Source organism: Rhipicephalus microplus, chromosome 4 (assembly GCF_043290135.1).
Source record: "Rhipicephalus microplus isolate Deutch F79 chromosome 4, USDA_Rmic, whole genome shotgun sequence".
Taxonomy (NCBI): domain Eukaryota; kingdom Metazoa; phylum Arthropoda; class Arachnida; order Ixodida; family Ixodidae; genus Rhipicephalus; species Rhipicephalus microplus.
Genome location: NC_134703.1, coordinates 32,738,799 through 32,762,785, shown reverse-complemented (window position 1 = coordinate 32,762,785; position 23,987 = coordinate 32,738,799). Strand labels below are relative to the sequence as shown.

The following is a 23,987-nucleotide window of genomic DNA, read 5'->3' as shown; positions in this document are numbered from 1 at the left end:
GCCACGCCGCTTGCAAATTACGGTGGTGTACTTGGAGTACTTTTGTGCAACGCTGAATAGGGTTCGTCGCTATAGCTTGTGCAAGATGGCGAAATGAGTCCCGTTCAGTTCTTGACTACATCAAGGACAGATGAAAAGAAAGCCCGCAATAGGCTAGAGCATCCAAGCATAACGAATGCCTTTTTGCCTAGCGAAGATAGTCCAAATACTTCTTGGTTACCGCCACCCTCTTAAGTAACCCGCGCCCTTGACGTGAGCCTGCGTAAATTGGTCCCTTTGTATTCAAATCCACCCGCGCGGGATTCCCTAGTCTTCACGGGCGCCTAAGGCGTCAAGGCTGTCGTCGGGGGCGCCAAGTCCAGTCGGTAACTTTCGCCGCTCGTGTGCTGCTCTGTTGTGCTCCCGGTGCCAGAAACATGACCGCCGCATCGGCTGTCAGCTGGAACCTCTTCGCGCCCTCGCGTTTCGACGCGGCGCTCCTGTCATCGCTGCCATGGGTCAGCGCGCTCCTGTCTTGTGCCCTGCTGGCCATGCACTGTCGTCGGTGGTTCTACACGTGGAGCACACTGCGACCCATCCCTGGACCGGGAACCGACTGGCTGCCACCCCTGTTCTTACTGTCCGTGTATTGGCAATACAGAAGGCACTTGTCTAAAAGTGCCACTTCGGGTGAGACCATGTATATGCCACGACCTGCTTACAGAAATGCCTTTCAAGGACCACTTAATTCAACTTGGAATGTATTGAACTTAATATGTTAACATTCTTGTTGAAGATTTGTTGTCACTGTTTTTAACGTGTCACTCGTGATTCGATTTTTGAGTGTCGGTGCTATTTTTCGTTGTTTTATGAAAAATGTTCGCGGTACAAGAAAAGGGGTCAAAATTAGCTGACATGAAGAACGTCAGAGAAACAGAGGTGTGATGACGATTATTATTATTATTATTATTATTATTATTATTATTATTATTATTATTATTATTATTATTATTATTATTATTATTATTATTATTTCCATTTTAGGCAACTGAAATAGAACTGACGTAAGCTCCGGTGCTATAGTGCAGAGTCCACTAGGATATTGGGAGAAATAAGTTGAGCAAAGTGCCACCGAAGTAGCTTTCTAAACAAGTGCGTATATCAATCAGTAGATTACTGTAGATGTATTTGCCACTATATTGAACAAAGTTTGTTCCATCTCCGGTTCGTGAAATCGCAGCTGCCAGGAAAGTTTGCATGGCGACGTCCGTATGTTACGGCTTACGGTCATACCTTTTTATTAGAATAATGATAAAGGGACCTTTTGCTCAAAATATACAATAAATCAAACTATTTCATCACACGTCCGGGGCTACACAACAGGTGAGAAATAATTCGCTTACTCGAAGCCATGCTAAAATGAAATCACAGAAAATGACGATTAAAGTTGAAAAGCCGGAAAGTAGATTAATCTACAGTTCTTGAATTATTTAGGCTGATGTGCAAGTCACACAGCTTGCGAAGAATATTACATGGTCATAAGGTTTTTGAAAACTTTTATATGTAATTGTCATGAAACTAATGGTTTTCCAAGCACTTGAAAGCGTTGCAAAAACTCAGATTTGTTTGAACCAGTTGTGTTAGGTGAAATTTGGCTGTACTCATAAGATGCTGATACCAATGAGAAGTTGGTGCACAGATTTCATGCAACAGACCGTACCATAGAGCAAACACATGTGCAAGGGTTCATATAACAGCTACAGTTTCCTTGAGAAGTTGAATATAAACATTAGCTGATGCAGACCACTTTAAACCTTTTATTTTGAAGACTACTATTCTTCTCGGTAGCCTTGTCTTGACAACACAATCGGTTGCGCGAAAGCCCGTCGTGCAGGGTGCAATTCAGGGTACAAAAAGCATCCGCTCTTCCTGGTCAACCTGTTACTTGGACGTTTTCCTAGCCGTGTCTTTGAACAGTGCAATTTTGTTTTCCCTATTCATCTCCTCGCTGTACTTCCGCGGCAACAAAGAGCTATTTGCTGTCTCTGCGATACTCGTCTACATCGGATGGTGTAGAAAGATAACAGCAGCTTAATGGGCTCACAGCAGGGTTCTACAAAAGTCTCAGATTCAGTTACTATTGAAAAGGAGATAGTGAATAGTCGGATAGCAGTCAGATCGAGTTTACCATATCAGTGACGTCAGGCTTTCAAGCAGCATTTTCTTATAATATTCGGTTTGGTCCAAGATGAAATATCACAAGCAGGTAATGGTGATAGAATCGAGTTGCAGTTCACAAAAATATCAGTAAGAGTTGGAAAAATAAAAGAATGTAAGGAGATGCGAATAATTCAACAATAAATAGACCTAACGAAGAGACATATTGGGCCCTGCAATGCGCTACTGTAAGCTTAGTAAATGGTGTTTGGTAAAAAAAAAAGTTGTGCCGGCTTCACACTAATTATGTGCCAAGCCCTAAGGAAAAGTGGAGCTGTGCAGCCCTTTCTTTCTTTCTTTCTTTCTTTCTTTCTTTCTTTCTTTCTTTCTTTCTTTCTTTCTTTCTTTCTTTCTTTCTTTCTTTCTTTCTTTCTTTCTTTCTTTCTTTCTTTTTTCTTTTTTTCTTTTTCTTTCTTCTTTCTTTCTTTCTTTCTTAGCCGTTCCATCTCCTTATATGTTTACTTTGTTTATGTCTGTCTACGTTTCTCTTCTTTTATCGGTTTCTATCTCTCTCTATTTTTCTATTTTTCTCTTTCTCTGTCTCTCTCCTTCACGCGTTGTGTACGGACTCCAATTCACCAAGCAACTTTTGTTTAACGCATTCACCTGCTGTACTCAGTAGCGGGCTTTCCTGATTCTTGTAGCACATACCCACTTAAAGATTACGTCGTGTTGGACAGATTACGGCCGGCTTAAATCACCAGATGTTAACACACCTGCTTATCAGTGAAGGGAAGAAAAATACCTAACTGGCTTCATTTGTGCTTAATTTGTGCTTGTAATGGGTTTTTTATTACTTAAATTAGTTGATATTGGAGAAGCGTTTGCGTGGCATAAATCTTTTGTCTCATTTTCTTTGTTACTAATTTTGAGAGGTTTTGTGTTACAGTGGTTTTCAGAGTTGTAAGGAAGGTATCCAAAATGTATGAAGGCCAGACTTTCAAGGTGTACATAGGAACGAGTCCCACAGTTGTTCTGCATACGCCCGAAGCAGCGGAGGTAAGCATACAAACATTCTTATCACGATTCGCAAATCTTTAGTAAGAAATAGAACGAAGTGTATATCTTAGTCTACATACGTCGCAGAACTGTAACAAGTGAACAAGTCGAGTTTGCATATAATTTGAACGTAAAGAACTACAGGTTTCCTGCTCTTACCAATATGTCACATTTTCGTTTTTATTGTTTAAACAGTCTATGTTCATGGGATTACTATTCTTGCACGCTCATCACTTTTCAGTGGTACACCTATGGCACAAGGTGTGAAGCATTCAGTAAACGACTACAAAACTACTGCGGGAGGAGACAGTTCAGTTAGAAATGTGGTTCTGCATAGTATAGAATTTATTTGATTAATTTCAAAAACATTGCTGCTTTTACACTTTCTTTCCTTCACCTGGTGCATTGCAGGTATTACTTTCTGCAAAAGAGAACACCGGGAAACCAAACTCTTACGCATTCCTGAAGTCATGGTTGGGTCCGAAAAATCTGCTGACAAGGTGATCGTCCCAAAAGATTTTTACTTTATATTTTATAGCGAAAGCTGTTATGAGATAACAACACGGCTCACTCGCGGCGCCATAGTTGCCTACTCCCCATAAATTATGATTATTAATGGCCTAGTGGGTACCCATCAAGTGTGCTTGTAGCAGTTACCAAAAGAGTGTTTAGAAAGGGCTCTAAAAGGCCACTCTTCCTGATTTCGCTGTGACTGTGCTGCGCGTTCCGCGCAGGCCTGGCGTATTTTTGTTATGGAGTCGTACCTTTTCTTTTACAAAAAATAAAGCATTGGATGAATACAGTCAGAGTATGAAAAATAACACACATGAAACAAATGAATTATCGTTGATTACAGCAAAGGGGATCCGTGGAAAGCAAAAGCAAAGCTCTTCAAGAATGCTTTCAACAACGATCATCTGGAAAGCTGCATGGCTGTGTTCAACGAGAGCGGGGACATTCTTGAGAAACGCATCGAAACCATGGCAGCAGAGTCACCGGATGAACCAATAGTCTGCTACAAAAACATTCAGAACTGCGTTCTCGACATCATAGGCCGTGAGTAATATACGCCATTGGACAACAAGCTTTGATGACTTCATCCTTGATGCACTATAATTTTATGTTTTGTACATGCGAGTGCATCAATAATTTACACATTTTTTTTTCAGGTGCTTTATTTGGAATTCACTTAGGCTTGCAGAATGGAAATAGAAAAGAATACGCCCGCTGGTTCAACTAGTGAGTATTCTTCTGAGCTACTTTTGCCTTTTCATGCCACAGCGTTTACAGATATGGCCACAGGGAAGGCGTGATTTAAGCGGATCAATTTATTGATGGCCTCCCACTCAACTGACAAGTTTTTTCCATCTCTATGCCAAACTCAAATGACGTCGCGACTAATTGCGTCATAATCTTTGTTTAGCAGTGACGATTTGAGAATTTTTTTTTCGTTAGAATGAGGTTGCCCATTCTGCAGTCCTATATATAGTTAAACACCCATAAACTATACGTACAAATCCCGAATGCTACCGACAGGACTGATGCTTTGTATCTTTTCATCTTTGTTCGATAAAACGTCAGTGTGCGTGGCAACATGCTACAGGAGATACCGACATGAGTCCCTCGCGCAAGCTAAGTGCTGAATTGCGCAAACAGGGCAGGGACTAAAAGAAGGAACTATAGGACAGTGTGTTCTGCGTGACTTCGTTTATTCCTCGTTCGCTTTGCGCAGTTCAACGCTCTTGATAATGAACCAGCATTCTCAATTGCCAGCCATTTGCTCACTTCTCGCTAACACCATCGCACTCACTCCCCTTTTTTGGAAACAATACGCGAGGCAATGCGTTGCCCGTTGCATTTACAGGCGTTTTAAGTGCGCTGCTGCAGCTAGTTACGTGCGGTATAAGAAAGTGACCTACACAAAGGGCGTCCTCCTTTTGCAACATTCGCATGAAGCCTGACGTACCTGTTGACGGTGCGATACTTCCGGCCCTGGCTTTGGATACAGGCCCTCTACGACGCAACGGCTGAAGGGAAGTTTTGGAAGCGTACCGTCGACAATATCGGCAATTTGCATCGTTCTGTAAGTGAACGCTAGGGAGTACATTCGAACTTTTTGAAGTCGCGCTCTATCTGCTGTCGACACTTATTGAACGGCCATGTATCGCCACCTCGCTACGCGGCCTCGAACGAACAGCCAAAAGATCACGTGAGGTCCAGGAGAGCGGAAGCCATACAAAAGCTAGCGAAAACATAGCAGTGCGTGCATAGTATGACAATCAAAGCACAGTGAATATTGAGCTAATTTGCGAAATTCAATTAGTGAGTGGTTATCAGCGGATGTTGGACGTCATATCAAGTTCGCGGTAAAGCAGCTAGACAGGGGTGCTTTCACCTTTGAGTCATCTCATGCGAACGCCTAAGGTAGCCGGCGAGATCTGGCTTCACGTGACAGTGACTTAGGACTTTGGTCTTATGTGCTCGTGGAAGTGGTTAAACTGCCTAAAGGCACTTGCTAGTGGCCGACGTATGGACCTATGAAACAGCAGTGATTTTGAATATCCCGGAACACATAGATCTTATGTCAATACCAGTACTTTCAAAGTCATTAAGGTCAATTTTGTTGTATGCATAGATCAGTAAAAGATGGGTAGCGCACTCAGACTCGCTCAATGAAATGTGTCTTTTCCTTAGGACACACTCGGAGTCAGACTCGCAAAAATTTTCATCAACCAGACTCAGTGGGACTTACTTTAACTACACTTTGTTCAACAGAGCTCACTGGAACTCAAACTCGCAAAAGTATCAGTCCGTTGAACTCACTCAGACTCGGCGCTTGATCTGAGTACAAGTTAGTCTCAGTGAGTCGACTCATCAGTCCGTTAGCGTATTAACATTTTTGGTCATGGTGTTAGTGCTCTTTAACACCAATATCTCGTACGTTATAATATCGTGGCATTACTTGTAGAACTTCAGTAACGACCTATTTATTCAATATACAAATCACGCAAGATATTTCTATCCGTAACTTCCTGCGAAGAAGTTTGCGGGCAAATGGCGGAGGTAAAAACTCTCGCCCCGGATTATCAAAAATTGAGGTGTCATAAACGCCGGTTTGCCGAAATATGGGTGAGTTGATGGGGGTGTATGTGATTACAAACCAGCTGACATTAGTCTGACATGCAGTGATGCTGAAGTAGGTAAAACCGCAAGTCGTCGAACAAGTGTGAAACTCCGCTCCGCCGTGGGGGTCTAGTGGCTAAGGTACTCGGCTGCTGACCCGCAGGTCGCGGGATCAAATCCCGGCTGCATTTCCGATGGAGGTGGAAATGTTGTAGGCCCGTGTGCTCAGATTTGGGTGCACGTTGAAGAACCCCAGGTGGTCGAAATTTCCGGAGCCCTCCACTTGATTGATTGATTGATTGATTTGTGGGGTTTAACGTCCCAAAACCACCATTTGATTATGAGAGACGCCGTAGTGGAGGGCTCCGGAAATTTTGACCACCTGGGGTTCTTTAACGTGCACCCAAATCTGAGTACACAAGCCTACAAGGAGCCCTCCCCTTGGCGTCTCTCATAATCATACGGTGGCTTTGGGACGTTAAACCCCACATATCAATCAATAAAACAAGTGTGAAACTCTCAAAGACTCACTCAAGTGACATTTTCATGGGGTCGTGACGTCGACGAAGGGAGCAAACTTAACGAGCTTATGGCGCGAAAAAAAAAACAACATGAAAGGAAGACAAGCGCACACTATCAACTAAATTTATTCGTAAAAGCGCACACATATATGCAGACTGTAGGTCGCAGATCAAACTGTTTATTTGGCTGAAATTGTGGCCGGTCAACTAAAAGTCAGATTACAGCGATACACAATGACACTGATGGCGGCGAAGAGAGCGTCGGTCGCCGATAAACTGGCAAGCAGTGAAGCGCGTCGGCATTTATACATGTGCCGCCGAATAATCTTGCGTTATCGCTGGCACACACGTAGGTTCCCAGAACAACCTCTAATGTGCGCGTTGTGCGCGTAGTCTTAACAAAATGATCTGCTGCAGTCCTGAAGGTTTCCGAACACTTCGGGCGTGGTTTGCGCTGAGGATTACTTACAGTGTAACGGGGTGATAGCAAAACTTGAGCAAGGATTGTGACAATATATAGGGCGTCCCAGCTAATAAAATCTTGGTTCGAGTTAGCCGGGACACTCTGTATATATTGGCTCATTAAGACTCAGACTCGCCGAAATTTTTCAACCAGACTCCCTCGAAAAGAACAGTTCTCACTTTGGCTCGGGCTCACGGCTCGATGTGAGTGTGTGTGAGTGATTTTGCCAACATCTGAAGCTTGTACATGTAGGTATCCCGAAGATTCCTCGTTTATTCATATCGCGATGTCCTAAACGAATACATATGACATACTTTATGCCCAGTACACTTTCTGTCCTAGCTAACAACATGGACGGAAAAATCAAATCAGGTACGATTTAACATTGAGGTATGCCCCTTATCTAAGGTGGGCAGTTGAGTGACATGGTGGGTGATTTGATCTTGTGCGTGGCTACTCCGGTATCTGGCGATATCTGATGTAATATAACTTTTTGCGCAATCAGTACATGCTACACGTTCATAAAAATGACGGTGTCGCTTATAAATTTGTTTAAGACGACTATAAGGGCAAAAGCCATCCTTTTCTCCTCTTCCTCCGTCTTCGCCGATTCTGTTGATTGACTGCAAACAAAGACACACACACACACACACACACACATGTATATATATATATATATATATATATATATATATATATATATATATATAAAAGATCTAACAGACAGTAATGCCAAGGAATGTACAGGAGAAGTTATTAGAACCAATGGAATGTAAATAAGAAGAAAGAAAAGCGGATGAAAAAATAACCAGCCGTGAGCAAAAATCGAACCTACGACCTTCGAATAACGCGTTCGATGCTCTAACCACTGAGCTACCACAGCGGCCTTCCCTCCATCCACTTTTTTGAGGTTATATGTGAATTTAGAAGTCACGTGCTACGTGACGCCAAAACATGCGCATAAGAGTGTTTTCACACTCGTCGTTTGGCGTATAGATGGCGCTGACTGTCACTCCTACTTCTAAATTCACATATAACCCCAAAAAAGTGGATGGAGGGAAGGCTGCTGTGGTAGCTCAGTGGTTAGAGCATCAAACGCGTTATTCGAAGGTCGTAGGTTCGATTCCTGCTCACGGCTGGCTATTTTTTCATCCACTTTTCTTTTTTCTTATTTACATTCCATTGGTTCTAATAACTTCCCCTGTACATTCCTTGGCATTACTGTCTGTTAGATCTCATTAATATTGTGTTAAAACACGGAAAAACGAGCCCTTAGGTATACACTTCTTTCCCTTATTTCATTGAACGAGGGTCTCGTACTGGCAGACTTGGTGTGTTTAGGTTGTATAAGAGGGACAATTAATCAGCTGCCCGCTCATAATAAGTTCACGTGCTACGTGACGCCAAAACATGCGCATAAGAGTGTTTTCACACTCGTCGTTTGGCTTATAGATGGCGCTGACTGTCACTCCTACTTCTAAATTCACATATAACCCCAAAAAAGCGGATGGAGGGAAGGCCGCTGTGGTAGCTCAGTGGTTAGAGCATCGAACGCGTTATTCGAAGGTCGTAGGTTCGATTCCTGCTCACGGCTGGTTATTTTTTCATCCACTTTTCTTTCTTCTTATTTACATTCCATTGGTTCTAATAACTTCCCCTGTACATTCCTTGGCATTACTGTCTGTTAGATCTCATTAATATTGTGTTAAAACACGGAAAAACGAGCCCTTAGGTACACACTTCTTTCCCTTATTTCATTGAACGACGGTCTCGTACTGGCAGACTTGGTGTGTTTAGGTTGTATAAGAGGGACAATTAATCAGCTGCCCGCTCATAATAAGTTCACGTGCTACGTGACGCCAAAACATGCGCATAAGAGTGTTTTCACACTCGTCGTTTGGCTTATAGATGGCGCTGACTGTCACTCCTACTTCTAAATTCACATATAACCCCAAAAAAGTGGATGGAGGGAAGGCCGCTGTGGTAGCTCAGTGGTTAGAGCATCGAACGCGTTATTCGAAGGTCGTAGGTTCGATTCCTGCTCACGGCTGGTTATTTTTTCATCCACTTTTCTTTCTTCTTATTTACATTCCATTGGTTCTAATAACTTCTCCTGTACATTCCTTGGCATTACTGTCTGTTAGATCTCATTAATATTGTGTTAAAACACGGAAAAACGAGCCCTTAGGTATACACTTCTTTCCCTTATATATATATATATATATATATATATATATATATATATATATATATATATATACGTTCACGTGTTTATGCTCGTTGCTCGTAAGCGCGTTGAAGCCACGTAATGCTATTGTTCTTGAAATTAGAAGAAAAAAAGAATGAATGGCTTGGTTCAGGAAGGAGTATTGTGTGCTTAAAAAGTGAGTCATGTGTTTACCTAAGTATAAGATAGCGGAAAAGCGCTACGAAAGGCGCCTCCGAGAAAATTGCGCAACGAGGAAGCAAGACAATAGAAAATGTTTACAGCTGCAGGGGCGCACGTAAATGACACGTTTCTGTATACTAAAGCAACGCGTTGTGGCTATGTATAGATAGACAGTGGTGACATTTACGGCAGGCCTAACGAGTTACTATCTCAAAGCATCTGTGCCGCAAAGGTCTCTCTTTAGTCGCGCCATATACTTTTGTCGCACAGTGCTGGCAAACTTTGCCACCGTTCGAATAAAAGCTGCTTGCCTAATATGCAAGGGCCTTATAAGACAACAATGCCGTCGGATCACGAGCGATTCTGGAACCAAGTTAATGCGAAGCGGTAAATCGTTTCCCACATTGCTTGGAGTCCGCCGGAATGAGGCTGAGTAGCATTGATGTGAGGGTGAGGAGAATCAAAGGGAGGAAGGGAGAGGGTAAAGCACGGCATATCCATGTATGACGCCATACAGCCAAAACTTCGCATAGCATAGCCCTGTATAGCAAGAGAATGGGAACGAGATGTCAGGTTGAGGAGGATGGGAAGGAGGAAGGAAGAGGGTAAACCGCAGCTTAATAATGTGTGGCGTTAAGCAGGCAGACTTATCAGTAACATAACCATGCATAGCAAGAGGCTGGGAAAGGAAAGAGCGGCCGAAGAGGACAGGTGAGAGGGTGACATGGAAAGGAGAAAGGGGGAGGTTGAAGTGTAAAGGGCTCACATATGGCGTTAGGAAGGCAGAACCAAGTACAGCATCGCCACGTGCACCAAGGAGCAGGCGAGGAAGAGGCAAAAAGGTTACAACATACCATAGTGATATATGACGTTGGGCAGGCAGAGTTATGTATACCGTAGCCGTGCTTCGCAAGGGTCTGAGAAAGCAAAGTGTGAGAAAGCAAAGAGGAGTTTGGCATGAACATCCCCCGCGAAAAATTTCAGGGAAAGTTCTTCATAAATATATCTCGTGCGAGTCACTTACTGTATAGAAACGTATTTACTAGATTAAAACCACTCATAACTCGTGTTTCGAGGTACGAGACATAAAGGCGTATCTTAGAGCCATAGGTCGGCAAAGAAGTGGAACCGTACTCAGACTCACTCGAGAAATATATTTTACTTTCGGGACGCACTCGGAGTCACTCCAATCCCTCACCCAAATTTTCTTCAACCGGACTCACTCAGACTATAAAGCTCACCAGCATATTATTCCACTGGAATCACCCAGACCCAGGTTTCGCCTGAGCTTGAGTGAGCCTGAGTATGTGGACTCATGAGACTGAGCTTTTTCAACCTTGGTGTTAATGCTCTTTAGCGCCAACATCACAGGTAAGTGGTGTTCTGCTGTATCTGTGTTACGGCACCATTTTCCCTGAACAGCTCCATAGGGGTAGTGTCTGATTGAGACCTGCTCGAGTTGACTGAAAATGAGCTCCTTCAAGGCTGCAATGAACATCGTGTACCACACGTACAGTGAAATAAAATCAGACGTGACGACAAAGAAATCTCGACAGAATACCTCATTGTTACATTTTGCACTAGCACCCTACCAGATTACCTCGAAACAGGCTACCTGAAGCTAAATGTCAGACCGTACATCCCCAACTCGCGTCGTTGCCAGCGCGTTTTTGTCACGGCACTCAAAGATGGACAGCGCCCACCTAAATGAATGCCTAAATGGTGTACAGGGTCCGCCATTTAGACATTCGCCTTTCTGCGGCTGGCTTTCGAACAAGCCCCGTGAAAAACCAGTACGCGGAATCGGATGAAAGGTCGCTACATCTACCACGATCGTACCTATCTTTTATCTATTTTTTGGAGATAAACGCAAGCATGGACCATCCCGCATATCCTGCCATCAGCGACACGTCTAAATGCCAGCTCTTTGGTAACCAACTCACAGTGAAACAGCCCTTCTCGTTGCGCGTGCGTGCACTAGTTAGCTGAGAAAACAGGCTTCCGTTTGCTCGAACACCGCTTAATGGCTCCCACTTTACACACCCTGTGGATAGGGCAGGGCATATAGATTGTGATGCATCGATCATAGATGTCAGAAATCATGCCGCACCCCTACACAGTCGAATGTGCACTGTCGTCCTTTATGAAAAGGAGCGCGTGGCCTGCGCTCTGTGGCGGCTGCCTAGAGGACCATCATCAACCTACAGCAGAAGACGTTGGCTTTTGGCGTCATCTATTGGCAAACAAAAGAACGAGTTATGGCCGCTCGACAAGCGAGGATGCCGTTGTTAGAGAGGAAGTCACACGATCACGTGTTCCCTTTCATCCGTGAACTGACGAACAAATGCACCGGTCCTAAATTTTTCACTAAAAAAAAAGAGCCTCACGCGGGTGTGTCCTATACGTAGTGGTCGGCCGATCTCTTTCGGATGCCGGTCGTCTCCGCCGAAGCGCTAGCGTTCCAACAGCTAGAGGCTTACTCAAGGTCTGCTAGGTGCCAGAATATCGTAAAATCGAGAATAACGTACTAGCCGCCAGAGTGTGCCGTAGCCGCAATTTGTCGGCTATATATTTAGGAGGCACCCACGCACACCTTTTGTCCGGTGGTGATCGACCCGGGTGTCGAAAATGCGGAGAACCACTTACCGGGCTTAATGTACTCGTTCGGTGTAAGGAATTGGACGCTGTCGGAGAAAGCACTTTCCATTACCCAACCGACCGCTATTTCCTCTGAACCCTTGCACGTGTGCTCAGATTTGGGTGCACGTTAAAGAACCCCAGGTGGTCTAAATTTCCGGAGCCCTCCATTACAGCGTCTCTCATAATCATATAGTGGTTTTGGGACGTTAAACCCCACATATCAATCAATCAATCAATCAATCAATCAATCAATCAATCAATCAATCAATCAATCAATCAATCAATCAATCAATCAATCAATCAATTCCTCTGAACCCTTCCATGTTCATCGGTAGGGATCCGTTTTTTTACACATGAATTATTGTCCGCGTTTTTAAACGATTGGTGCCGTTTTTACATCATATTCACAGGAGATCCGCAGCAAGACCTCTGAAGAGAGGTCGCAGCTGGACTGGCTACAATAAAGAACGCTCCTGCGTCTCGGTCCTTGGACTCGAGGGTGCCGTGCTAATGCCATACATTTCTGCCATAAAATTACTAGCACGAACACTGCCGCTCATTTCCGTGGCACACAATTCGCGTTGCCCTCATGATCTTAGTACCTAAATGTTCCAAGCACCCGGTAGTGTGCAGAGTTTTATTCCCGTATGCAGCCACGTAACATAACCATAGTTCACATGCGTTGTACATTATTGCGTTATTGTAAATCATCGATCATTCTTACATTTCTGTCATTTTTCATGGCGCTGTTTCGTCAAGCACGGGCCTGGCGCCACTAAAAACCACATATTATTAACAGATTATGTAGCTGCTTTTGCAGTTATTTGCACCTTGTCTATAGTATACCTGTACTACTTAGACAAATTTGCCGAATGTATTAAAGAAAAAATAAATATTTTTAGAAAGTTAAGGTATAATAATGAAACTATGGTGACTAAAAATATGGGATATACCGGTGCTTTGTGACACGAGAAGCGGTAAATAGAGGTCAAGAGAATAAACGAATACGAGTACAGATTAGAGATGTACTTCAACATTACCCTTATACACATCAGTGAAGAGTAAAGGACACCGATGTTGTATTTAGTATGTAAGTCACAGACAAGAAAGTGTAGGCAGGTTTATACTAAGCGGAGACTCCACGTAAATAAATACATTTAGCTCTATCAGCAGAAAAGGGAATGAATGTCTGCGAATGAACATATATTGCAGTTGTATGAGGCTTGGCTTGGGATACGGATCTTGACTCGGTGAACGCTGTATTTGCGTTTTTTCCCCTCTTCAGGTGATAGAGAAAAGGAAGTCTGCTATAATGAAAAAGCTTGTAGACGAGAGCTACAACGACGAGCTTGACGACGAGTTGTCTTTCCCGGCAGCCGTAGACACTGCAATAAAGAAACATATATCGGTGCCATCATCGTACTGCATGGACGAATTGGAAAAAGACACGACCTCGGTCACATTTGCCGTAAGTTTCTTCAAAACTATTGAATCCTTTTTTTTCTTTTCCCTCTCTTCTCTCTTTCTCATCTTTCTTGTCTCCTTCCCTAATCCCCCAATGTAGGGTAGCCAACCGGATGTTTTTCTGGTTAACCTCCCTGCCTTCTCCCTTTTGTTGCTTCCTTCCTTAATTCCAATGAATGTTTACTTACCTTGACATAGGTACAGGCGCATTCTGTTCTTGCGGGTCTCACATCAGGCAATCGGAACAAAACGAAGTAAAAGAAATGTATTGACAAACATTGCGACTATCACAATTTAACCCGCGCCTTCTAGCCCGACATGATGCATTTTCACTTTCGACCGTTACGGCTGGCTTAAGCATGCGCAGCTTTACTATTTGCAACTACGTGGTTTTTCATCTCAGAAAACCTCTGCGTTTTTGATACGTGTGACTGTTCACCCTGAAGCCTAATCATGATCTAACCTGAAATACATTACGGAGGCCTTGTACTTTTTTTGAGGAAGTGAATCCAACTTGCCTAAAGTATTTTATGAACAGAGATGCTTTGCTACACTACACTGCTTAACCCTTTATTCTAATCTGTGTTACAGAAACAGTAGAATAAGCACTAAAATGCAATAACATTCGAGCACATTTCGAGCAAAAAAAGGACGCGTTCAAATGTCGGAGGTACTGGACGCAGGCGGCCGATTCCACGTCCGCGGCGATGAGCTGGACGCTGTACCTTCTCGGCTTGAATCTCGATAAGCAGGCCAAACTGCAGAAGGAGCTGGACGACGTCTTCGGACGAGATGGTCTGCGCGAGATCTCCACGAGCGACCTCAAGCAGCTGACTTATCTCGAGTGCTGCATCAAGGCGAGTCCACAGGAGAAACGTAATCACTGCGCGAGTTGAAATCACACATAGAGAAAAGGCTATTGAATGAATAGCAGAGCATTCTGCCAGCGCATATAAGGGCGCGTAACATCGGGTTCATCGTTAGAGTGAATGCTTTCGTGCGCAGCATGTTTATATTTCACTCTTTTGCAAATGCATAGTGGCTTAGACTTACACGAGACTACCAGTGATTGGCAGTTCTGTGTCCTATCGACAGACTAGTGCTGTGCATAAACATTATTTTTCTTTTATCGACTTGCCACTAGAGGGCCATCAATGTGAACGATGCTCATTTTAGTGCCCCCTTTAACAGTATACGTGGTAATGTACATGCTACTCTGTATAGGGTTAACTGGATTGATAACAGAAAGACTCTAAGATAAGAGCAGAAAGAAAGAAAGAAAGAAAGAAAGAAAGAAAGAAAGAAAGAAAGAAAGAAAGAAAGAAAGAAAGAAAGAAAGAAAGAAAGAAAAAATATTACGATCGTGGTATGCGCACAAAATAATGTGATAGAGATGAATTTATTCATGGCAAACGCCGGTAACTTATCTTATCTGCACAAAAGTAAAAGAGACAATGAAATTTTCTAATGGTTAACTACATTTTGATTTGCTACGTAATTGCCATGGAGCGTTGAAACTTTACTAAAATTAGGCGCACTTGAACGGGGTTATCTACGGGGTGATTAACGGAAACCAGAAGAAAACGACACTTAGCACGTCTTGACCTGGCAAGAAATAATGTGGCTGTTTTGTTCTTGTAAATTCTCCATTTAATCAGCAAAATGGCTATGCAATGTTTCCTGTAAATTTTGAGCCATAATCTTAGTGTTACTCTATCTTACGCATTTCGGCAAATATGAAGTACGAAGGCCAGTTATCGTGATGGTAGGAATTTATATTCTTGGCGGCTGTTTTGTCTTAAGACGAAATAAGGAATAATTAATAGTAGTATCCCAGAAACCTTGCTACACACATCTCACAAGTGCGAATCCGCTGTAAATATAACGTAATGCAGCGAGCTGCATATATTCGAATACGAAGGACTATAACAGCTGGACATATGTGCCGGAGTACGTAAGAATAAATTATTTGAAACTATAACTCAAAAAGTATATTATTCTTCAGAGTAGGCAAGATGGTTCCTGGAATATCTCCTACCTACAGTCGGACTGGGATTTATCTTGGCATATTGTTTCCAAAACAAATGCTTATTTCTTTTCTATTATACTTTTCATCATCATCATAATCTGATGTGCTTATTGTAGTTTTTATTGTCACGTGCAGGAGTCATTTCGTCTCTGTCCACCGTTTCCGTTGATAGGCCGGGAACTTGATGAGGAACTCGTTATTGGTAAGTGTGGTCCTTATGCGATAGCTTACGGCAGTGTCGCAGCCAGGGAGTGGCACACCGGGCACGTATCATCCTCCCCTAAAAAAATGTTGCTCACCATGGCATACAGAGCGGACAATGACCACACTAAGAGGTGCCTCCTCCCCCCCTCCTGATATAAAAGAGCCTCCCTCCCCGAAAAAAAAATCTCCCTTTACCCCTGTCTTATGGTGCCTAAACAGTTCAACATCTTTAGGAAGGGCGTCATTGCAGCTGCTGAAACTGACTGTATCAATCAGCTTTTGCAGATTGCGTCCATCAAAGTGACTAACTTGAGTGAAATTCACGCCCGAGTTCTCACAGTGTAGTTGTACCAAGCGTAATCTTCCCAGTCTGGACAAAAAAATCCAGCCAGCTCCACTTCGCGAACACTGGAAAAACAGGGAAGCGTATGCCCGACCTTGATCGGGCTATATTGTACTTCTATATTTTTCAAGTCTGCCGGTTGTTGGAGCTTATCATCGGCCCGTCTAGCATGAACCTCGAGGTTGACTCTGCAACATGCTCGTTTCGCGTGCGGCTCTTGCTGACGCTCACGTCGGGTGGCTTTTTTACCGGGAGAATGAGAAATCATCGCTATCTTGAAGGTGCAGACTACTCAACACTGACATTAACACGCTATATGGCACTCCATTGCTCCTCAGTGTCACCACATCTTGGCACGTTCTTCGAAGGTTCACCTACTGGCATCCTCCACCCTTGCCTTACCCTCTCGCAGCAAGCCGTCGCCCCGGGCGTGTCCATTCGCCCGTCCTTCGGTGTGTTCATCTGTCCGTCCTTTATATTAGTCGGCGACTTCATCGTAGACGTTTCGCGGCATCATCAGCATTCACTTCGCGGATCGGTTGCCATTTTTTCTAAATAGTTCGTTACCTTTTTCGCAGCATTTACGAATTATAGACTGTATACCCTTACCGATAATGGAACTCCCTGGCTGCTACTTCAAATATACCATATGTAGTGTCATTAATCAATATACTTAATGTGCGCCACTTATCTGACTCACTGTGGGCCGTTCGTAGCTGAATCGGATAAAGGTGTTGTTGGAAATGTTTCGCAGATGGTTACACCGTGCCGGCCGGGACGACGTGCATGATCAACATTCACAGCCTGCACAGGAATAAGGAGCAATTCCCCGACCCGGAGAGCTACATTCCTGAGCGCTTTCTGCCGGAGAACTGCAAGAACATGCACCCGTTTAGCTTCATTCCTTTCTCCAGTGGCGTCAGAGTTTGCCTGGGTAAGTTCAACCTGTCCTGTGACCCGTGCAGACGAACGCCTCGCCCTATGATTTCCAATTCACCCTGTCATGTGCAGCCTAGTTTCGTTTTATGCCTCCTAAATTCTTAGTTTAAGTTTTCCGCATAATTTTCTGCCGTCTTTGTTAGCGTGTCCCATCCCTTGGCATCCAGTCTCTTACTATAAGTGACCGCCAGTTGGTTGTCCTGCACGTTATATGGTTGATTGATTTGATTGTTTGATTAATTGATTGAATTCATTCATTCATTCATTTTATTACCTCACAGGTCCCGGTTGGGATATTACATGAGGGAGTGGGTATTACAAAGGCTAACATATAACATAACATACAAAGGCTATATGGCAAGCAGGTTCATTCTTTTCACTTTATGGCGACTGAATTCACAGCAGACCCATTCTGCTGACTTTGCATGTGCTTTTGATGTGGCGCGTTTTTGTATTTTTGTTACATCATTAGATGTGCATTTGCACATATTTACTTGTTTCTTGCGTGTTTATTGTACAGCGTGTGCATACTTTAGAAACATTTGTACATGTTTCATTCACGCCATCACATATGCAGCTCGCAGACCAATTTGTGTATAAAGCTCGCGCTTCGTATACCGCGTACCCAATATGACAGCAATGTAGTGTTATTCGATAACTTTGACGCTACATTCTCTAAACGCGGATAGGCCATTAAACATCGCAGCAGAATAAACTGATTTCTGTGTCTTTGGAGTAGTAATGCTTTTTGTTTTCTCGTGACCCCATGATACGACTAAATGAGGCGTATGTGTCACACGGTTGTGTCAGGAAAACAGCACAGTGAACGAAAACACGCCTTGGACATTATTAATTAGAGCGCAGCGCTTCAGTTACAGCACTTGACGCTCCTTTGTCACGTGTCAGACATGAAAGCGCCGTCACTCCAAACTGTCATTGGCGCACGCAAGTTTGTCGTAATTTTCAGCGACTTTTAAACATCCAGCTTCTTTAAATTAAGGTTGCTCGAGAGGGTACATGCAAAACCGAAAAGTTATGTATCACGGTTCAACATTAACAAAAAAAAGTCTTATGTGCCATATGGAACATGAGCCAAAAACAAATCCTGACGTTCAGCGTTCGAGGTCATGGCTCACTCAGTCACATGCTGCTGTCGACGAGATCGGTACACTTAGCCACAGCGCGGTATTTGTCATGGAAAGCTCTTCTTTTTTTAGGAGCGGCGTCGCCGGCGTGCGTATCAACAAAAGTCCTCGCGTATGCAGACAGCCGTTAGCAGGCACCAGATAGTGTAGTGGTATAACGGAAAACTGGCCTAAGCAGGACTAGTTAGGTCAGTTAAAGCGAACCCTGCAGCCACACCTTGTGGTTTACACCTTCGTGTCTTCTGGATGATATTGTAAGACATTCAGTAGCATTTAACTCATTTTTTCTCTGGAAGCACTGTTAAGCAGTTGCCCTCTTGTGTTCTAACCAGTCGTCTTGAATGCCCTGACCACATTCTCTCTATACAGGCCAGAAATTCGTGATGGTGGAAGCAAAGGTCTTGTTGGCGAAGCTTCTCTCGAAATTCACGGTGGAGGCGACGCTGCCGATCGATGACGTGATGCCGGCCTACGAGGTCGTTCTCAAAGCGAGGGGTGGGCTCCGCGTCTGGTTCCGAAAACGCAGCGACTCATCATGATCACTGGTGACGTCACAGTTTCGCGTGGCGTGAGCGACTGCGAGTTTTCCATCACGATGACGTCGTCGAGCTTCGACTGAGCCAGTCAGTGCTACACAAAACGAAAGGAAGTGACTCCCAAGTGAAGTTCCAGCCATCCAACAAGATGATACTTAACTGTGAACAACATTACCCCAGTGCAGATGAGCAACACACATCTCTGTGCGACTTGTCGCCACCTGTGAACGTGTAAAGGTTCCGAAAGTCCGAGTGAGCAAGGCTTTATCTTGGAAATAAAAGAATGCTGTCAGAGACCAGGACGGCACGCACAGGCAGTGTTGAACTGTGAACTGACGTGGCCGTGGAGGCATTCACACACACAAAAAAGCGTGGGTGTAGACGTAAAGGAGGTGGCCACGACCAGAAAATATTTCACAATCAGGTGGGAACCCAGCCAAGTAACCTGCAGGAAGTGAATAAAGTTGTTCACTCACTCACTCACTCACTCACTCACTCACTCACTCACTCACTCACTCACTCACTCACTCACTCACTCACTCACTCACGAGACATAAATATCCGGCTCCCCAGAAGCAGTCGCATCTTATCGAATTTAACTTGACGATTTCCCAAATTTTCACTTCTTGTCTCTCTCTGTCTTCTAAAAAATTATCATAAAGATCATAACATTATACATTTTATTGTGATAGCAATTATATGGACACTCTCGGCTGGATTTCGCCGCCGGTGTTGATGTCATGCATCGTATGTGTATCTATATATATGAAAACGCAAGAAAGAAAAAAAAAATCCAGAAAAAAAGATTCCGGCGCGCAGAATTGAACGTGGGATCTCCACGTCGTGAATGAGACGCGTTAACCACTTAGCGACCGAGCAGTACCTCCTCCAGCCTTCAAACGGCAAGCTATTTATATCTACCACTTATTTGCTGTTGTCGGACATCTCGGGGGGGGGGGGGGGGGCATAGCAGGCATAGGCATAGTCTCTTTCGTTGGTCTTGAGGCGCGGTTTCCTGAAAATCAAGGACCTGGCAAGCTTCTTCCTTCAATGCAATCTTGCTTCATAAAATTAGGAAGCTCATCAAAACGAAATGCGGGCACTATGCAAAATATGTATTATTTATTTTGGCGTGCTGCAACTGGCACTTAAACGCAAGCGAGCATCGCATGACATCGAGTTCGAGGTAAGCACTCCGACGTGCGTTCTGTAATGTCTAAATGCGTTAAACTTGGGCATACACATGATGCCAAAGCGATGAGGTGAATACACGAGAAATCAGTGGTACGAAGCTTGCTTTATCTGGCACGAATGGCCCTGGTGATTTTCGCTTTGCAGTTGCATTCTTCATTGATTTCTCGCTTTCTGTGCATTGAACTGTTATATTGCGCATGCTCGAATGCTTTGTTGATGGTTGTCTTCCGTTTGTATATACTGCAAATGGTGATGCTTGCGTATCACCCATTACCTACGCCTTCCCTCAAAGTCGCGGCAAAATCCCGCTGATTCAGCAGAACCAGCTCTTTCGCTGCGCATCACCGACATCGAACACGTCAGCGGGGTAGAAAATGGTCGCTGACGTACTTTCACGTGTGCAAGCTATCAGCTGCTCGCAGACAGCTGACGTCATCGCTGAGGCTCAGATGATGGATGCAGAGCTGCAGAAGCTTCTTGATGGCTGGTCCTCACTACAACTGCAACGCGTTCCCACACCTAATTCTACGAACACAATCCACTGCAACATGTCGACAAGATGAAGCAGGCCCTATGTGCCTGTATCTCATCGCCGTGGACTTTTCAACCAGCTTCAAAACCTCGGCCTTCCCAGCATACGCGCCTCTACACGCCTCATCACTGCCTGCTATGTCTGGCCCTCCATGCTGGTCAATGAGCACTCCCAGGTGTTGCTGCACCTGGGCGCGCTTCTGCATTCAATACCAACGCGCTAGAGTCGCCAGACACGTCACTTCACCGTTAGCAGCATTCCTTCATCCCTCTGGTCGGTTTGAACGCGTTCACCTCGACATCATAGGACCCTTTTCCCCAGCTGGATCCTATCGCAACTGCCTCACCACCATCGATCGGCATACCCTCGATGGCCTGAGGCCACGGTGTAAGAATACTTTAGGTGAGCAAATCCCGGGACTATCCGCTGCCCGATAATGTTCTGCTTCGCCAATGGTCTGGGAGATGGCGCTGCAAACTTTGCCTTAGTTTCCCCTTCCCCTTTTCGGTGTAGGAAAGCCCCGCGATGTAGGACAGTAGCGGTGCTCATTTATTGTCGCCACAACACCCTCGCCGCACCGTCAACCTCCTTCCTTACAATCCCCTCTTTCGCGGCGTCGCCCTATGCGTGTCGCGTGGTTGATATCGCACGATTACCCGGTTTTCTCAGATTTGGAAACCGTTGCTCACGTGGCGAATGTGCTTTGCGGAATTTGCCAGCAGCCCACCACGGTACTCAGTCCGACGAGCAATCTATCGGCATGCCGCAAACGAGAACATAATCGGTCCCTCTCCGCCAACCGCTCGCTTCACAGCGTTCGCTCACCTAAAGTACTCTTGCACCGTGCCCTAGGTGTAGCCCCTCACAGAAATCATCGTGTAAGATGTCGCCTCACTCTTCTTCACCAGCTGGATTGCTCGTTTCGACGCCCCTTGACGCGTGACACTAGCCAAGGACGACAGTTCGAGTCGCATCTTTTCAGACTCCTCGGGTTGGCGGTCGGGTTTGAGCACTGGAAGACAACCACTTGCCACCACTGCGCCAACGGGATGATCGAGCCTTTCCACCGACAGCTCAAGACGGCCATCATGTGCCTACCGGACTCAACCAGGCTCGAGGCCATCCAAGCCGTCGTCCTAGGTTTTCGCACCGCCTTCAAGCTGGACATCCTGGCTACACCCGAGAGCTCGTCTACAAGGAACCACTCCGTCTCCCGGGCGATTTTTTCGCCGCATTGCCATCCAACACCACGGTGTCAGATTCCGCTGACTTCTTGGCCCAGCTCCGACACTCCATCTCCGCCTCCCACTCATTACCTGCAGCACATCACTGTAAACCTGTGTCTGCTTTTCTCCACCATGACAGCAATAATAATAATAATAATAATAATAATAATAATAATAATAATAATAATAATAATAATAATAATAATAATAATAATAATAATAATAATAATAATAATAATAATAATAATAATAATAATAATAATAATTATTATTATTATTATTATTATTATTATTATTATTATTATTATTATTATTATTATTATTATTATTATTATTATTATTATTATTATTATTCAAGAGTACGCATCAACTTTCACTTTTTGCACCCACCATCAGAAAATGCAGAGCGAAGCGTTCTTACCCAAATTTATGAAAAATACGACCGTACCACGATTGTTGTGGCGTTTGTTTTAACTGATAATTATTCGCACATTGTTTTTTTTTCACTTTAGAGTAAAGAATGAATCGTATTGTGAGAATGTTGAGGCACAATAATGAAAATTATCTAAGTAAAAATATAGAGAGCGTCTTCTGACAGAAGAAGCGATAAACAGTGGTCGAAGAAATGGAACGAATACGGGAACCTGTTAGACTTATTACGTGTACATTAGTTCGACCTTTATGCACACGAGTGCATAGTGTGACAGTGGTGTTGTATTTAATGTGTCAATTACAGACGAGAGAGCAAAAACAGATTCATACTAAATGGACACTTCATAAAAAAAATTCGGCAGATCACACATACCTTTTGAATCGATCTTATGCGGAGCATGCGGATTCAGGATGAATCTGTTTTATTTTTTTTAATGAGCGAGACGTTGTGAAGTGGCACTCAATATATGTACGAATACAAGCACATACATACGTTAAACAGCCACATATGTTTTGCATTAGCAGTTGTTTGCAGTTGTGTAACGATGTCAACACCAACGTGGATATAAGCAACACAAGAAGCGGTAAGCTGATATGAATCGCGGGTGTTTTCGCTGGGGCGCATGGATTCAACACTACTACACAAATCAACCTCAGCTGATTCTACCTAACTGCAATTGACGTTAACCCGACGTGACGGCTGTATCAAAGGAGGGCATATGTAATGTCTATAAAATTGGATAACCTGCAGCACTGCAACCACTATTCACGTTTCACGAGAATTGGGGTCTATTTGAAAAGTAGTTCCTAGAGCTGGCGAGGTTCTGTGGTAGAATGCTTGAATGCCACGCAGAATGCTAGGGTTCGATTCCTACATGGACAATAACATTTATTCTCTGCATTCATCCTGTCAACGCTGCCGATGTCAGCATTTTCTTAACGCTCAAGCGTTAAAAATTACCCATGTGCGTTTTCGCTGTTCCTGGGTAAATATAAACTGCCAAATACCTGTGGCACATTCTCATCCACTGGTATGTGCCAATGCCTGGCGCATGACGATGTACGTGACGGGATTGTGAGATTATTCGTGTCTTGAACTGCGCGTCATATTCGTCATACCGTCTTACCCTCTCATACTAATTTTGGTTCACGCCAAGTTAATGGGTACCGGTGATCACGAGAGCACCCAGATGTAAGCGCCTATATAGATAGATAGATAGATAGATAGATAGATAGATAGATAGATAGATAGATAGATAGATAGATAGATAGATAGATAGATAGATAGATAGATAGATAGATAGATAGATAGATAGATAGATAGATAGATAGATAGATAGATAGATAGATAGATAGATAGATAGATAGATAGATAGATAGATAGATAGATAGATAGATAGATAGATACGCTCAATTTCGCCGAAGTTCGCAAAGAAATGCTTCGCATTTAAAAAGTTGTGCGTATATACAAGAACCACGGAATTAACATAATGGTTTCGCTCAAGTCTGCTGTACAGTCCAGTACCTTTCAGAAAATCTATAACAGAAGTAAGTCATTGACAGTGAGTGTAATACTTGCTGTTTCAAAGTATCATTAGAGGCCTATTGCAAG

At 43.9% G+C, this 23,987-nt stretch overlaps 1 protein-coding gene across 1 annotated transcript; it reads left to right on the top strand.

Annotated features, from left to right (window-relative positions):
* On the top strand, positions 1 to 19,308 carry LOC119171835 (cytochrome P450 4V2). Its single transcript, XM_075892471.1, has 11 exons — positions 1 to 669; positions 3,086 to 3,195; positions 3,607 to 3,695; positions 4,052 to 4,251; positions 4,365 to 4,434; positions 5,152 to 5,278; positions 13,617 to 13,799; positions 14,479 to 14,652; positions 15,960 to 16,026; positions 17,126 to 17,305; positions 18,825 to 19,308. The coding sequence occupies exons 1-11, from the start codon at positions 417 to 419 to the stop codon at positions 18,992 to 18,994; spliced, it is 1,623 nt and encodes a 540-aa protein (XP_075748586.1). The 5' UTR covers positions 1 to 416; the 3' UTR covers positions 18,995 to 19,308.
* Positions 19,309 to 23,987: the final 4,679 nt, after the last annotated feature.